General features: G+C 51.7%; 1 protein-coding gene across 6 annotated transcripts in view; it reads left to right on the forward strand.

Moving 5' to 3' along the window:
* The first annotated feature begins 5,863 nt into the window (after positions 1–5,863).
* The window catches only part of LOC122187731 (6-phosphofructo-2-kinase/fructose-2,6-bisphosphatase 4), a 43,300-nt gene continuing 33,786 nt past the window's right edge, over positions 5,864–15,377 (forward strand). For 2 of the 6 annotated variants that reach the window (XM_042885499.1, XM_042885498.1), the window contains exon 1: positions 6,202–6,257. Coding sequence is in view for 1 of the 6 variants with exons in the window: in XM_042885498.1 (XP_042741432.1) it covers positions 6,218–6,257 (40 nt within the window). In the remaining 5 variants the exon portion in view is untranslated. Of the gene's footprint in view, positions 5,946–6,201; positions 6,258–6,704; positions 6,802–15,377 lie in introns of those variants that run through there. The other 4 variants (XM_042885501.1, XM_042885504.1, XM_042885502.1 and 1 more) reach the window with 3 other exon arrangements.

Here is a 15,377-nt window from a genome sequence, read left to right on the forward strand (position 1 = left end):
GGAGATGTAAAGGTCCTCTGCGTGTCACACACCTCGTTTTTGGCAACAAAACTCCACAGACACAGATACATTTCCAAGCATGCCCCTGTGAGGTGCTGGCACCGTGCACAAGTATCTTTCAGAAAGCAGTAACACCAACATCCTGGCCGAAATCGTTTGGGGCTGTGAGTGCCCCCACTCCTTGTATGAAGACCAATCACTTCAGTCCTGCAGGGTGCACATCTTCGATCTGTTCCCTTCCTTTTACATCTCATAGGAATTGGGTGAGGCTCTGCTGCAGACGCAGTTGGACTCTTAGGCTCCCCAGTCAAGTCTTCGGAAACGTGCACCAACTTACAGCCAAGCCCTTTGCCAACTGGCTGCCTCTGTCAAACTCAGTCATGTCTGGACTTTGGCTAGGAATGGGCTCTCTGCTCTAATTCTTAGAGGGACAGCTTGAAAAAAGTTGGCTGTAAATTGAAACAGTTGAAACTAATGTTATCTTACTGTTTTCTGTATGCAGAAGGTGATTGGACTCTACTTCTACAAATGCTGAAATGTGTTCCTCCCAAATTACCAACCATCTGATATTTGCAACGCACTAAACATCTTTTACCACTGGAAGAAAACAGCTGTGATTTCCGAGTCCTCTTTATGCCTGGAAGGTGTGACAGCTCCTTGCCATTCGTGTTTGACTTCTGAACACTTGGTATCTAAAGCACCCAGGTCCTTGTATGCTGTGTCATTAGCTTCTCTTGACTTTGAGGAGCAGACACAAGACATCATACTCGGGCAACGCAGAAGCATTGATCTGGGGGCACTGGGGCTTTTTTTAGGTCTGAAAAGTTACACCTTGTAAAGTCTGCACTCTGCAAAGCCATCCCAGCACCAGGGTGAGCCCACGCTGCAGCAGGGCCAAGGCAGGAGTGCCTGCAGGCAGCCAAGCGTGGCCCTGGGCGTTGGAGTGCTTCACGTGGCTGCCTGCAGCTATCTCTTGGGTGGAGCGCGCTTACCTGCCCTCATCCACCTCCTGTTTGCTGTGCGCAGGTTGGCTGGGTAAATCTGCAATGCTCAGAGCAGTGGGGCTGCAAGGAATGAGGGGCACCAAACAAGCACCACCTGCTGAACCACACAAGCGCAGAGGACCTGGAAGGGGCATCTCAAGAGCAGGAGCATGAAAAGGCACAAAAACTTCCTCCAAACATGCTTGGCCACGCAAGCAGCTTGAGGTGCTACGGAGGGCAGCAGTTTTTGTTGGCTTTGAACGAAGCCTTCACAAGGGTCAGTGGTGTCATGGACATGCAGGAGGCTACAGCACTCTTGTTGGTGACTGCTTCAAAACAAAACTTGCAAGCTCTCCTTCACATGCAGTGTTGAAGCTCACTTTTGAATATTCTTTCACAAGTAACAACATCTCCAGATCTTGAATGGAAGAGCTTGTGCCTCCCCTCAAGAACGGCTCAGCCTGAGCTTAATCTGTTGCTCACTCAGACTGGAACGCAAGATCCCGTCACTTCAAATGTAAGAGGCTCCTCCCCACAGTCTCTTCGGGTTTGGTGTTTGAAAACCACTCACTTCAGCTCCTTGTCTTGCTTGGGTGCATCCAGGAAAGATCCGATTCAATCTTATCATAGAATCATGGGACAGCTTAGGTTGCAAGAGACCTAAAGATCACCCAGCTCCAACCCCCCTGCCACGGGCTGGCTGTCCCCCACACACTGCAGAATCCAAGCACGGGCAGCAGACCTCCCTCCACTGATTCCACAGATGACAAGTTCAGGAGCTACCCGGAAAATAAGGTTGTCAGCCTAAGGCATGGTTTGCTGGCTCCCAGCAACAGTCTGGAAACGCAGCCTGAGCAGCAGAGCCTGCTTCGGGTTACATAAACAGAAATGGCTCCGCACCCCACGCTCCTCACTGGGAGGCACAATGCTGTGCTATTTGCAGCACCTTTCCTGCTCTGACTTGGCAGGAACCCCTCTCCTGGTTATTTTCCACCCCGGGGTTTTAAAAACAGACTCGTCAGTGTCCTGTGCTCGTGCTGGCAAGCCAACAGGACGGCTACTTACAGCCCAGGGAGGTCAGACATGCAAACAGACTTGGTCGTGCTTTATTGAACAGCCTGCAAACGAGTTCTCCTCCTGTGACATGTTAAGGATATGGCTATACAATGCCCTGAGATGCTGCCCTAATGTTCAGTTGCTGCTTTGTGGGCAGACTTAAAGCAAACACAGCACATTATAGCAAATATTACAGCCAACAAGTTTGCACAAACAGTCAAGACTTTCTCTGCAAGTTTTCTCAGGAGGAAAAATCTGATTCAGCAGGCTATTGCATGCCACAATGCCCAATTAAGACTCAGCAGTCCTCTGTGCTGTTGGGCAGTTTGGGGTTAGCTTTGGCAAAAACAAAGCAAGCCAAAATGGACGGGGGGGGTGAGAGCTTTCAGACTGCATCTGACCCTCAGTGCATAGGGCACGTGCACTGCTATCTTACCTGTTCTAATGTGCATCACCAGATACCTGCATGCAGCAGATACCAGCCGAGACAGCACGGAGCCAAATAGCTCCAGGCCTGGCTTTTCTCACCTTGACAACCAACCTGCAAAGAGTACGAGGGCATGAACAGACCCAGCTTTGCTGGAGGACTGACTGCTGCCAGCACTCTTTACATACAGCCATGGGGCATGCGGCAGGGCTCCAGCGGTTGCAGTGAACCTGGACACCTCTATCCTTGGGCTGTGTGCAAAGCATCTGCAGAACAAGCACCGTGTCTGAGGCACACACCACCATTGCTGTGTCTGCTTCCTCATTTCTGAGGCAGCTGGAAAAAGGAGCAGACTGCGTTTCAGTGGTTCTTCCCTTCCTGCAGCAGTGGAGCTGCTGACCTTGGCAGTGGTGACCTGCCACCAGCCTGCTCCCTGGTGTACCAGGCACGGCTGACTCCTGGTGCTCAGCCTGCGGCAGTGTCTGAAAGGTGTTAGATAAACCCATGGGAGAATTTAAAATAAAAACAAAAAAGGTTAATTAATGAGTGATCCCTAAGTGAAACAGAGGGAAACAACATCAGACTGTTCATTTCTGCCATGTTCCAAACGTGTCATTTATTCTCTCTTCACAGCCAGTGGAAAGAAGTACAACACCGGAGCAAGTGATGTGCCAAAAATGGTACAGTACAGTAATACTGATGTTATCTTACGTGCTGCTTGTTGTGCAGAGTGGCTGCAAGGAAAGATGCAGTTATTTCTTAGTCAAAGGTCATGGAAACTCTCAGCTGTCTGCGATAGAGAAGCAGCACTTGACTGCAGTCCCATGTGCAGCACAGAAATAGCTGGGCAGGCAGGCGGGCACTCCAGCAATGCGCAGAGCTGGGGGCAGGCTGGCGGTGCTGTGCTGCACGAGGGGGAACTCCTGCTGGATAAAGCTCAGCCTCTCAGACCCTGGGAGCGGAGGACCCTAAGGGCTGCAAAATGCCTTTCGTTAGGAACATAAAACAAAAGCATTGTGCCACATGGCTCGGTCGGCTGTAGCACAGTCCTGCATTTGCCCAATTCCCTGCAGATTCGACCCAAACAAAGGACTCGGCAGCTGAAACTTTCCATCAAAACCAAGGAACTCAACTGCAAGGCAGCTAAAATAGCTGGAAAATGATGGGTTTACCCATCATTAAACAGGTGTCATCCAGGGAAACGGAGCCCGGGCTGACACCAGCATAGCAGAAGGTTGTCTGGTGGAAACAACAGAGCCCCATCCAAAGGATGGCCCTGCTTGCTGAGCTTAATCCACAAACAAGCTTGGACAAATCTCCCAGGTGGAATGCTTCCGAGTACTTATCTTGATTCCTCTGTTCCGTACACTGCACCCAACCACGCCTGCCAAACACACCGCACCTCCCCGGGCCTCTGAGCTCAGGCAGAACCTCCTCACTCTGAGCAGTGCTCTGAGTGCACAGATCTGAGTGAACCCCCAGGTTTTTGCAACGCCCTCCATTAACCCAGCTGTAGCTGCTCAGTGCCGTAACGCGGGCTGCTTCCAGGAACGCTTAATCCCTGTGCAAAGCCAGCAGCCTGCAGCACAGCAGCTCTGGGACAGGCAGGGACAGGTCCAGCAGAGGCAGAGGTGGGAGCAGTGAGCCCAGCAGGCGCCTTCCCACCTGGGGGAGCTGAGTGGGAGGAGAGACAGGCGGGCAGAAACCACCAAAGGAGAGCTCTGCCCGATCCGTGGGTGCCCAAGGCTGTGGATGGGGCCCAGGGCAGCCTGATCTGGGAGGGGGGGAAACAAGCTGATGGCTGGGATTGGGGCTCTAAAGTCCCTTCCAGCCCAACCATGCTGTGATTCTATGATTGATTGCATGATCTTCTGCCAGAGGAGCAGCTGGAGGGCCTGGCTCATTTACTGAGCTGCTTCCCGCTGTTTGTGGGGAGAGGGGGGCACTTGGAGCCCGGTTATCAGCATCAGGCAATGAGGAATCCCTGCACGTTGTGGTTTTGCTGGTCTTTCTTCATTTATTAAAACCAAAGAGAGAACTTGCAGGATGTCTGCTCCCAAACAGCATCAGTCCATGGCTGCTGCTCCAAGCTGGAAGGAGTCATGCACCAAAATCGGGTTTACCTACACTGGGTTTGAGCTCTGTCACCTGTGCTGTGCCAGGGATGCACACCCTGCTCCAGAGCAGCACTGGTGATGTGGTGTCTGTGGGCCATCCCCCTTCATGCTAGGGGCAGCAAAGCTTCCTAACACAGGAAAGGCTGTGGTTACGTAGAGTCAATTCAGATGCAGAAAGATAAAGCCAATGAAATATTAATAGTCCAGATGGAATCATGGGGAGTTAAGGAGGGTTATGTGTTATCCAGAAGGTGAGCATAGGAGAAAGCACCTCCATGAGCCATTCTGTGCTCCAGGGGACGCACACAGAGACGGACCTCCCATTAACTGTTCCCCCACAGAAGAGAAGCTCATCTCGTAGCTCTAGGGCAACACTGGAGCTTCCTCCACCCCTGCTCACCCCCAGCTCCTGGCACCAAATGGGCTTCTGTATGGCCAAATGCTTCCTGTAGCCACAGCCCAGGGCTATGCAGCAGCAGGGGGTTGGTCCCAGCCCTGGGTGTGCCACGCACCTCAAGGAAGCGATACCAACACACCACACCGACCTCAGTCACACAATTTCCTCATTGCAGGAAACACCATCATGCTGAGATTAATATTCCGTGCCTATAAAACAACCCCTTTCTTTGCATGCGATGACTCCTGTCAGTGATTAACGTTTAAAAACTTTGTTAAACACTTTGTTAACGAAAGGCTCAAAGCACCGGATGATAACCTGTACAACGACAGTGCTCGTGGTACTGTGGTCTGAGCCCCACCGCCTGCACAGCACACAGGATGGTGAGTGCCCACCAGAGAGAGCACAGCAGAGAGCAAAAAGCCTGTGAAGGTAAAGCATTTAAGCACAATATGAAGAATTTCCTCATTCAGATCCCTATGTCAGCTGTCGGGAAATCACAGCAGCGAACTCAGAACTCCCTGCCCGACACTTTGCAGAGAGCACACACAGGCGGAGGGATCCGAGCCGCCCTGGGCACACCGCTGCTCCCGGCCCCCTGACTCCAACCTGGGCCGAGCCGAAGGCGTGGGAGGCGACAGACCCCAAATCCTCCACGCGCACACACTGACCTCAGATACACAGGCCGATGGAATTACACGGCGAGCCCCTAAAACCCACGACCCCCGTGACACGAGGCACCGCGCAGACCCGCACGCGGGGACAGCGCCGTGCTGCCGCCACCACCCCGAGCCGTGCACGGAGCTCCGCTGGGACACCGCTGCCTGCACGCGGGGCCGGGCCGCGGGACAGAGCGTGGGGAGGCAGCGCCGGGACGGCCGGGGCTCCGAGCAGACCTCGCTGCCGACGCAACGCGTTCTCCTTCCGCTCCCTCCTCCGGCCGCTCCGGCCGCTTCCAGCCCCAGGTCTGCAAAATGGCTCCGGCGCTCCCCCTGCCCCCGCACTCCCGGTTTATTTGCGGGATCTGCTTCGTGCGATGGGCGCTGCCCATTTCCCGCACCTCTCCGCAGCGGGACCGCGGGGTGCGGCGGGCGGGCGGGCGGGGGCTGCTGGGCCGGGGCTGGAGCCAGAGCTGAGGTTGGAGCTGGGGCTGGGGCTGGGGCTGGGGCCGGTCCCGCCCCTGCTCCGCGCAGAGCCGCGGGCAGCTCCGCGGGGCCCGGGCCGAGGAGCGGCGCCGATGTGGGGCCGCCGGCGCCCGCCGGGCCGGCACTGCCGAGGTACGGAGCGGGGTGCGCCGGGGCTGCCGGTGGGGCCGGGCGAGGGGAGAACCGCGACCCCGCCGACCCCTCCCGGAGCCCCGCAAGAGCCCCACAGGAGCTGCGGGCCGCCCGGGGGTCGCGGCTCGTGCTGGCGGGGGGACGCGGCGCGCACGTTGGGGAGAGCGGCGTGCGGTGACTGTCGCTGCCCGGATTATTTTTGGGAAACGGACTGCCGTGGAGAGATGGAGCTGCGGGACGGGGAATTTGTGCTCTGCGGGCAGCGGCGCTTTTCGTTGGACGGTCGTAAAATCAGCGCTCCGGCAAGGCGCGCCCCGACCCGCCGCTCGTCCATCCGAGCTCCCGATGGCAGCTCCGCGAGTGCGCGCAGCCGCCTCGGCTGCTCTGCGGGCTGCCTGCGCGCTCCCGGCACCGGGCTCCGATTTTCGGCGGCCGGGAGCTGGGCAGGCTTCACGTCGGAGGGCCCTTCCGTCGGGACGTGCTGTCGTTTCGGGGTCTGGAACCCGTCGTAGCGCCGAGCAGGCGGGCAGTGAAACTTCGGAAGGTGGGCTCAGCCTCGGTCGTATTGGGGTCCCCCACACTTTTCCGGGAAAAACGAATGGTGAAGGTTGAGGGTGGACCTGGCACCTCACCTGGGTGGGTGCCCTGGGGCAGGACGGGAAAGCATAAAGTTGGGCTCTTTGGAAACATTCAGTCAGAATTAACCCTTCTGTTAGTACCAGGCAGGGACGAACTGGCGTGAGGTGAAGCCAAGCACAACTGGGAGCGATCCCATGGGGTCAGTTGGTTTCCTACGGCTTTGTGGAGAGCTGATGGACAGTGGGAGGGCGGTGGTGAGCAGCAGCTGAAAGATGGTGGTGAGCAACAGCAGGCATTGGGCTCCTGGTGTGCATCCAGAATTTCGGAGTGCCAGCAAGTTGGCTCCGTGTGGCCTTACTCAGCTGCGAGGCACTCCCATAATTATGGCTGCAATTAAAAGCAATAGCATCCATTTACATAAGGTCCCAGGCGTTTTTAGCCATCGTCTAATGAGACCATTTGTGTGGGGATAGCTATGCAGGATGAAGACATGACGCAGGGAGTGTTTTGGGGAGGGTTTTTGTTGGGTGCTTTGCTGAGGTCATGAAAGGAAGGGTCTGCCTGGGTTGAAAGAAATAGGACGTTTTGTTAGGAAAAAGCGCCAAGTTTTGCAAATGCAGCCCAGCAGAGGGGTGTTGTTGAGTTAAACGAAATGCTTTTAGCAGTTTATTTTTTGTGTCATCCATCTAATTAAAAAAAAAAAACATCAGCTTGGTTGCACCAGCATTTTGCTCAATTTGATTACGTCAGTGTTCCTTCTGCTCATCCAGTGAGAGATGTTGTCAGTCCAGCTGCTGATGAAGCACTGTGGCTGTGTCCCAAATTGCTCCCCAAAGTTACGTGGTTCCCTCGGGGCTTAAACTGTGCGCACACCGTGCTGCCCACAGCCCCTTCTCTTGGCAGTGAGCTTAAACTGCAGGCTTTAAATGCTGGAAAGTTCCATAGGGAGGGTTTCTGCTTTCTTCTGAAGGAAAAGACCTTGAGGGCTGCTTTCACCCTCTCACTCTGTATGATAGTTTTCTTTTTTCTTTTAATTGTTAGTTAACTAACTACAATGGAGGCTTGTTGTCCTGGTACCCTGGTAGGTGGGCAGGTGTTGGAAGGTCACAAGGCAAGTGGCACAGAAAGGGGCAAAACTGAAAATGCAGCAGAGGAAGCAGCAGCCCCAGATGTGGAAGTTCATGGAATCTGCTCCGGTTTTCTCCAAAAGCCATTTTTGTCCCATTTTGGTCAGTAATCGTCTGTCAGGCTTTCATTGCATCCGCAGTGCGTGACTTGCGGTCTCTGAGAGCGTAAGAGGTGGTGGTGGGTTGATGATTGAACTGGTTGGTCTTAGTGGTCTTTTCCAACCTTGATGATTCTGTGATTCTGTGAGTAATTAAATCCTACAAGAAAGTAAAGGAGTGAAGGGCTCTGAATGTGCTGTCTTGCTGTCTCCATGGTGCCTGAAGTGAAGTGGACTCCTGTTTTTATGCCATTTCTGTTAGGCACACCAAGTGGAGACATGGGACGGTGTCACCCGCTGCTTCTCACACTGTTGTTTGCGAGGGCTGGGTGTGCTTTGGTGTGGTTTCGTTGTGCAGAGGAGTGTTTCTGGATGTCAGCATCCCTCCTGCTGCAGGTGTGAGCCCACGTGCTGCAGGAACCCTCCCCATGTGCAGCTGCAGTGGTGGGGCCTCAGTACCTGCCATGCGTCCCCTAATTGCCACCGGCTTTCCTCTGCGTGGTAGATGGAAGGGATCCTTAGTGATGCTTCGTTAAGAAGGTGGGATGCAGAGCTGGCTGCACGTGTGTGGTGCCCCTGGGCTGCCTCAGTGTGGGACTGGTTTGCTTCTCAATACACATGGCCGTGCAAATGGGATGGTTTCCTTAAACAGCCAGAAATGCTCACTGCTGGATTGCAGCCCCAGCCTGCCAGTGGGTAGTTTATATCAAGTGATGCAAGGGACAAAATATTTGTGGGGATTTACTTAGAGTTAAAAGCTTCCATATGGCTGCACGCCCCTGTTCTGACATAAGTCAGTCAAGGAGCACAACAAATTTGGGTTGTTTTAACGCATCTGAAATGACTCCTGACGTTACTGCCGCCACAACAACGTTTAGATTTCAGGCTGCCTTTTGATTCCTCTGGTGGTGGTGCGTCCCTGCAGATCCCACCAGTGCTGCCAGTCGGTAGCAGCGCTGTTTGTCAGCCCTGTGACACCGACCTGCTGCCTTCAGAACGGGAACAAAGAGAAGAGCTTGCTGGGCTGTCTGTTACCGGTTTTAGGGGCTTGTGGCCTCACCAGGCTGCCCGCTTGCTACCGCTGCTGCTCTGTGTGCTGTACGCTTTAAACTTGTGTTAATATGGGATTGTCTGAGTGGGTATTTACATGTTCTGGTGCCACAGCCCCTCCCATGTGCTGTACGTGCTGGAGTGTTGCTTTCTTCCTTCTGGCGTTGTTATGCTTTGCTTTCTCTGCAGAGATTTGTGCTTAGACAAAGTTCTTTTTAGGTAAACAAGGAGAATTAAGGGGTTTTGCTTTTAGAAGCAGATACAGAAGGTTTCTTTGCTGCTGTCATTCGGTGACTGTTTCCCCTTTGCAGCAGATTTTATTTGCAATCTTTGTGTTGTTTAGCCTGCCTGTGCTTCATCAGTCAGATTATTTTGGCTGCTGTAATTTTATTATCCTTATTAAGCTTCCTCATCTCCGTATTGACTCTGTTTGTCTCAGGAAGCTGATAAGCCCTCCAGCTGTACTTGCAAAACACACCAAGAAGGAGCAATGTGCCCTGCAGGCTCTGAAGACAGATTGGCTGGTGATAGGGATCTCGATCTGTCTGGTGCTGTTTCACCTTCCCTGCTAGGTTTTAGGCTACCTGCTCTTATTGACAGCGTTGCAGTTGGCTGAAATGGGATTCATTTGATGTATTTTTTTTAAGTTATGCCATTGGTCGTTTCTGAGCAGCTTTGCTCCAGCTGTTTGTGTGCTGGGGGAGCGCCCTCCCTTCTCACAGTGCTTCAGAACATTTCCAGGGGCCGTCGATGTCGCGTGCACTGCTGGTATTTTGTTCCTCGTGTCACTGTTGGTTTTCCACACTGCCTGAGTTCTTGTCAAAAGTTGCCTTCCTGTCTGCTGCCTACGGGACGTGTGTGGAACCGGGTCTGTCTGTGGATGTGGGCAGAGATCTGCAGGCACGGCCGCTGCCCCCCGAGCTCATTTGTTGTGGGCTTTCGTTAGCAGCCTGCTTACCCTTGTTGTAATACAAGGTGCGTGCTGTGCTCTGCTGGACCTTCACATCTCATCCCCTCGGTGTGTGTGTTCCAGCCCTGGGACAAGTCCTGTCCTCGCAGCAGGACAGCATACAGCCTCAGCTCTGCACCCTCCCCTCACTTCAGGTGCTTTCAGGTGGGCCTCTGTCGATGTATTCACGGCACCAACGTTTTCAGAGAACCCCGTTCTTGTTCTCTGTCTCCTCCCTGCACAGTCACTGCTGCTTCTAACATCTCCTTGTTTTGGCTTTTAGGACACTTCTTCCACCCCCAGCCTGTGTTTCCTCCTCCTCCTCCCTCAACGTGACCTTGCCTTGCTCTTTTTTCCGTGCCCTATTTCAGGCATTCACATGGCTGCAGCTTCTATTATGTGCTGATGACTCACAGATGCACTCTATACCTTTGACGGTTTGCTTCATCCAGACCAGCATCTGTCTTTCTGCTGCTGTTTTTCTCTTTGGTTTCTCCATCAGAAGTAACTCAATATTTCAAGCCCCAAAACCCTTTATGGTGCTTCTTAAGTTCTCTTTATCTCTTGGCTTTAATACTCTGCCATCTGACGAGAAGCTTCATCCCAAAGCCTTTAGGACATTCCTTTGTTTTGCTTCACATGTTTAGATCCCATGCAAAGGCTGCATATTCTTGTCAGTGTATTTCTTCTGCAGCTCAGCATGTAATTTCTCGTTCTTAACATGTGTAATAAAGCTTTTCAGCTGGTTTTTTTTTTTTTTTTCCTTTTCTTTAAAATGTCTGCCCTGGGAAATCCCACAGCTGAAGGCAGCCGATAGCATTTGCTTTTAAAGATAGGGTTGAGTACTTCAGTTCTTAGAAGGCAACTGTTCTTACACTCTGCAGCACAGATTTGGCTGTTGTAAACAGGCAGCACTCACGGCACCCTCGCTGAATAAAGGATAGACATGCAAAGGATGTGAATGCATAATAGATGCTGAAATATTAGTGTGGCAGTAGCTGTGAGAATAATTCATGAGCCATTCAGCCTGGAGCAGCCTTCGAGAGGCACGAGGAGAAACAGCCGGGGAAGCCTGGCATTGGCTTGTGCTCTCTTGTTGGAACATTTCCCCAGCTCCAGGTGAGCAGTGCGTGGGGGAAGTGGCTGTGCTGCGGTCCCACGCCTGGAGGAAGAGGAAAGCCTTTCATGGTGCACCGCCGGCCAGCAGTTGTGCAACGCCGTACGTGCAGTTGCTGTGGTAACATCATCGGACACGGCCAGCACCGCGTACCAGGGCTGTGCGCGGCAGAGCCGCCGTCCTGGGAGCTATTTCCAGTTACCCTCTGGGCACGTGAGTGCAAATGGGTCATTTGTGCAAATGCGAGGGATTTTAATGGCCAGCAGGCTCCTCCTGTTGGAAGCAGCCGCCTTGGAAGTCTCTGGTTATACAGTAAGCTACAAAGGGTTTCTTAAAACTGGGTTGCACACACTAAACATGAATAATGGATGCCGTCTTCCCTTTATCTTGCAATGAAACTGACATGCTTATGCCCATCAAAACACTAAAATTGCTCTGAAAGGCCGTGTTTTTGACAGTGGTTTGCATAAAGATAACAAGGAATGGAGTGACAGTGCAGAAAGGGATGAGCTAAAGTGATCTGCTTCTTCAACAGGGAGCTGTTGGAGAGGGTCCAGAGGAAGGCCACAAGGATGCTCAGAGGGCTGCAGCACCTCCCCTGTGAGGACAGGCTGAGGGAGCTGGGCTTGTTCAGCCTGGAGAAGAGAAGCTGCAGGGTGACTTCATTGCAGCCTTCAGTACCTAAAGAGAGCCTACAAACAGGAGGGGAATCGACTCTTTGAATGGGGAGAATAACAGCAGGACAAGGGGAAATGGCTTGAAGTTGAGGGAGGGAAGATTGAGGTTGGATGTCAGGGGGAAGTGCTTTACAGAGAGAGTGGTGAGGTGCTGGAACAGCTGCCCAGAGAGGCTGTGGATGCCCCGTCCATCCCTGGAGGTGTTCAAGGCCAGGTTGGATGGGGCCCTGGGCAGCTTGGGCTGATATTAAATGGGGAGGTTGGTGGTCCTGCGTGTGGCAGGGGGTTGGAGATTCATGATCCTTGAGGTCCCTTCCAACCCAAGACATTCTGTGAATCTATGATTCTATGAAAGGTGTATTTGTTTTTTTCTTAGGCTGATGATATTCACATTCCTGTAGGTGAATGTCTGTGTGTTGCCTAGGATTCTCATGTGATCCCTGCACCAGTGATAAGACCTTCCTTCTGGTAACACGTCTGCCCCCAGTTATCTTAGATGGATGGCCTGATAACTTTGTATGTAAACTGCATGAGTCCCACAGAAAGCTATTCAAGACATTACTTACACAGTTCTTGCAGTAAAAACCCTTATGTAGTAAGTGTTTGTTTCCTGATGGCTAGGTCATGGTGGCTTTGGAAATGCATCAGCATGCTGGAATCAAGCCAGATATGAAGAGTGCTGCAAGGGGTACGTCATTGTTTTGTGTGTATGATGAATGCTGATTATGACATTTCAGCAGATGATAAAGAAAATGTAATGAATGTAAATTAGTGTGGGAATTAGTCCTCTCTGCCACCAAGAAGCGTGGCTGGGGCTCCTGATGGCTGAGCACTGCCAGGCCTGCCCTGCCATCAGCTCTGGTAGAAGAGACTGGATCTTGTTTGCTTGCCCCTTTACTGTATACCACCGTCTTCTGCTTAGACTTGCATTTTGGGATTTTTTCCCTTATGTATGCTGAGGAATATGACTTTGTTTCAGCTTAAGGGCTCTCTAGTGTATGTATGCATACGGCTTTGCCCTATGGGATGTAGGATGTTGCTTAAGTCTATTCCCCAATTAGCACCTAAGGACTTCTTGCTCCCACTAGTAGCTCATCCTAATCTGAAGCATGATTACATCTTTTTTCACCCTCAGTATCCTTGGTAGATTGCTCTGTAGCCAGGCGATCCAAGAATAAAACAGACTTTCGTAAAAATAACTTCTGTAGGTGTATATAGTTGTGGGCAGATTCTTTTTCTTTCAGTCCTGATGCCTTCAGCTTTGCTTACCTTTAGTGTAGCAGGTCTACTTCAAGAGAACTGGAACTCTTTTCCCTTTAGACAGTGATACAAAGTATGGAGCAAATGTTGTCAGTAATGCACTTATTTCTCCTCAAAAGAAATGGAGTAACTGCTAGATCACAAGGTCCAGTCCTCATGATTACGGTTGGTTTTGAACCAGGTGCTGCTGGAAGGATGTGTGGAGAAGATATGGGGAACCTGCTGAACTTGTGGTGTGGGATGCTTGACATTTTGGGGGACTTAGTGGGCTGTTTCTCATTGCCTGCCGGTTTGATGCCTGTGATATTAAGCTGAATGGGAAAACAAAAAGAATGGTGCATTTGGTTGTGCAGAAGACAGTATCTTGAGGAGCTGGGAAGTGTTCGTTTCAAGTGTTGATGTGGGTCCTGAGAAACTGAACTGAGAAGGTGTGAATCAGTGTGTGTCAGTGTGTGTCATTTTGCTGATGTGCTGGCACAGCTCTCCAGCTCGGTTGCTCCCTGTGCTTGCGAGGAATTCTTCCTGTTCTCTGTGAGAAGCTGTGTGCAAAGGTTTTTCAGCCACGAGGGATCTCTTCTGCAGGATGGCAGTTCCCAAAGCACTGCCTTTGCCATCATCCAGGAGCTTGGGATCAGCCCAGGAGGAAGAGAGCCACCTTCTCGGTTCCTTTCCGAGCAGGGTGAGTTAGCTCTTGCCTTACAAAGGTGACAACATCCCTATGCAGCTCATTAAAGACATCTCTTCCACAGAAGGAAAAACCTGCTGGGCCTGATCCGTACTCCAGGAATATGGGAATTACCCAGAGGAGGGACAGTCTGTTCCATGCACAGGTGCTGATGTCATAGGGATGTCATCGAGGCGTCCCGTCTGCTCTGCGCTACGTTTGGTCATTAGAGTTGCAACGCAGCACGGGCACAAGCTTGGATGCTGTCACTTACTCTCAAACTGCAGCTTCTCACCTCAGAATAGCACTGCAGCACCTGCCTGGCCAAAGGAAAATCAGCCCTATTGCTTGTAAGAGGTGTGGGAGAATTCTCTCCCGTTCCACCCAAAGTCCAGTTTTGAAATGTTGGAGCGTTGTTGTGAGCAGAAAGGGTGAAGCATAGTTGTGTGTTTGGTCATCACCTCTTCTAATTGGCTCGCAGTGTTGCAATGGCCTTGTATATTAGATAGCTGTTGCTGGCTGTCCTCGGGTCACTTAGCTGAATTACTCAGTGATCCTCTAAATCCTCCTTCCAGCTGCATAGATTGGGCCAATGAAGGACCATCGCAAGCCTGCTAAAGGTAGATGTGACATCATTTTCTAATTAAAATAAAAAACCCATTATAACTGGAATTGGCATTATCCTGTGCTGTGTACAAATGCTGTGGCTGGAGCACAGCAGGCTGCCAGTTAGCTGGAGGCAGCCACCCGGTCAGCCTGGAAGCAGGGAGCTGGCGTGGATACCAGATATGTGTGGGCCTGAAGACCGTCCTGGTGCGTGTCTGTCTTTCTGAAATCGTATTTGTGCTAATGATCTTTGCAGCTTCTGTGTTCTGCTGTGCCTCCTTGCATTTCTCTCCAACAAGCTTGTGTTGTGCTGTGCGGGTGAGGTTGCTGAGAGCAGTTGTAAGCTGTAGAATGCAAGTGTATCCACAGAGCTTCTTAGAGGGGAAGTATGGGCTCGTTTCTCTTCCCACCAGTGCAATATGTAGGAGATGAAGATCCCTATTTAAGATGGGGTAATTTACATAAATTCCTACTTGCTCCTTCTGGCTAGAACAGCAGCATGCTGGTTGCAATGGAGAACTCTTGGATGGAGTGCTTTGCTGCTTATTTAGTGTGTGTGGAAGTTGGATGCTGCCCGTTTCCTCAAAGCGCGGAGTGAATATCTGATACTGGGGGGGAAAAATGAACCTTGTGACACCATGGAAAGAAAGTGCGTTAGAGAAGTGGAAGTGTTTGGTCAGTGGTGAAGTATCATTCATTAGTGTTTGCTATCTGCAAAGCTATGAGAAGATTTTGTTCTGAGACTGATGTCTCCCCAAATATTATAAAAATATTATGTCTGGTTTTTGTTTTTTTTTTAATAATTTTTTTTCAGTTGATTGAGGGGAAAAAAAACTTCAATATTAGCAGACGGCTTTTCTCTTTTCTCTCCTCTCACTTTCTGTAACCTTCAGCACTGCCTGGGGCGCTCAGAAGCCTGGAGCTGGCGCATTTCACTCCACTACTCCTGGAAGCTTTGCTACCCCGCGGCGGTTTCTGAACGGCAAAAGCGCA

The sequence above is a fragment of the Lagopus leucura genome, unplaced genomic scaffold (genome assembly GCF_019238085.1).
Source record: "Lagopus leucura isolate 7727_CA_CO unplaced genomic scaffold, USGS_WTPT01 Super-Scaffold_100050, whole genome shotgun sequence".
NCBI classification, from domain to species: domain Eukaryota; kingdom Metazoa; phylum Chordata; class Aves; order Galliformes; family Phasianidae; genus Lagopus; species Lagopus leucura.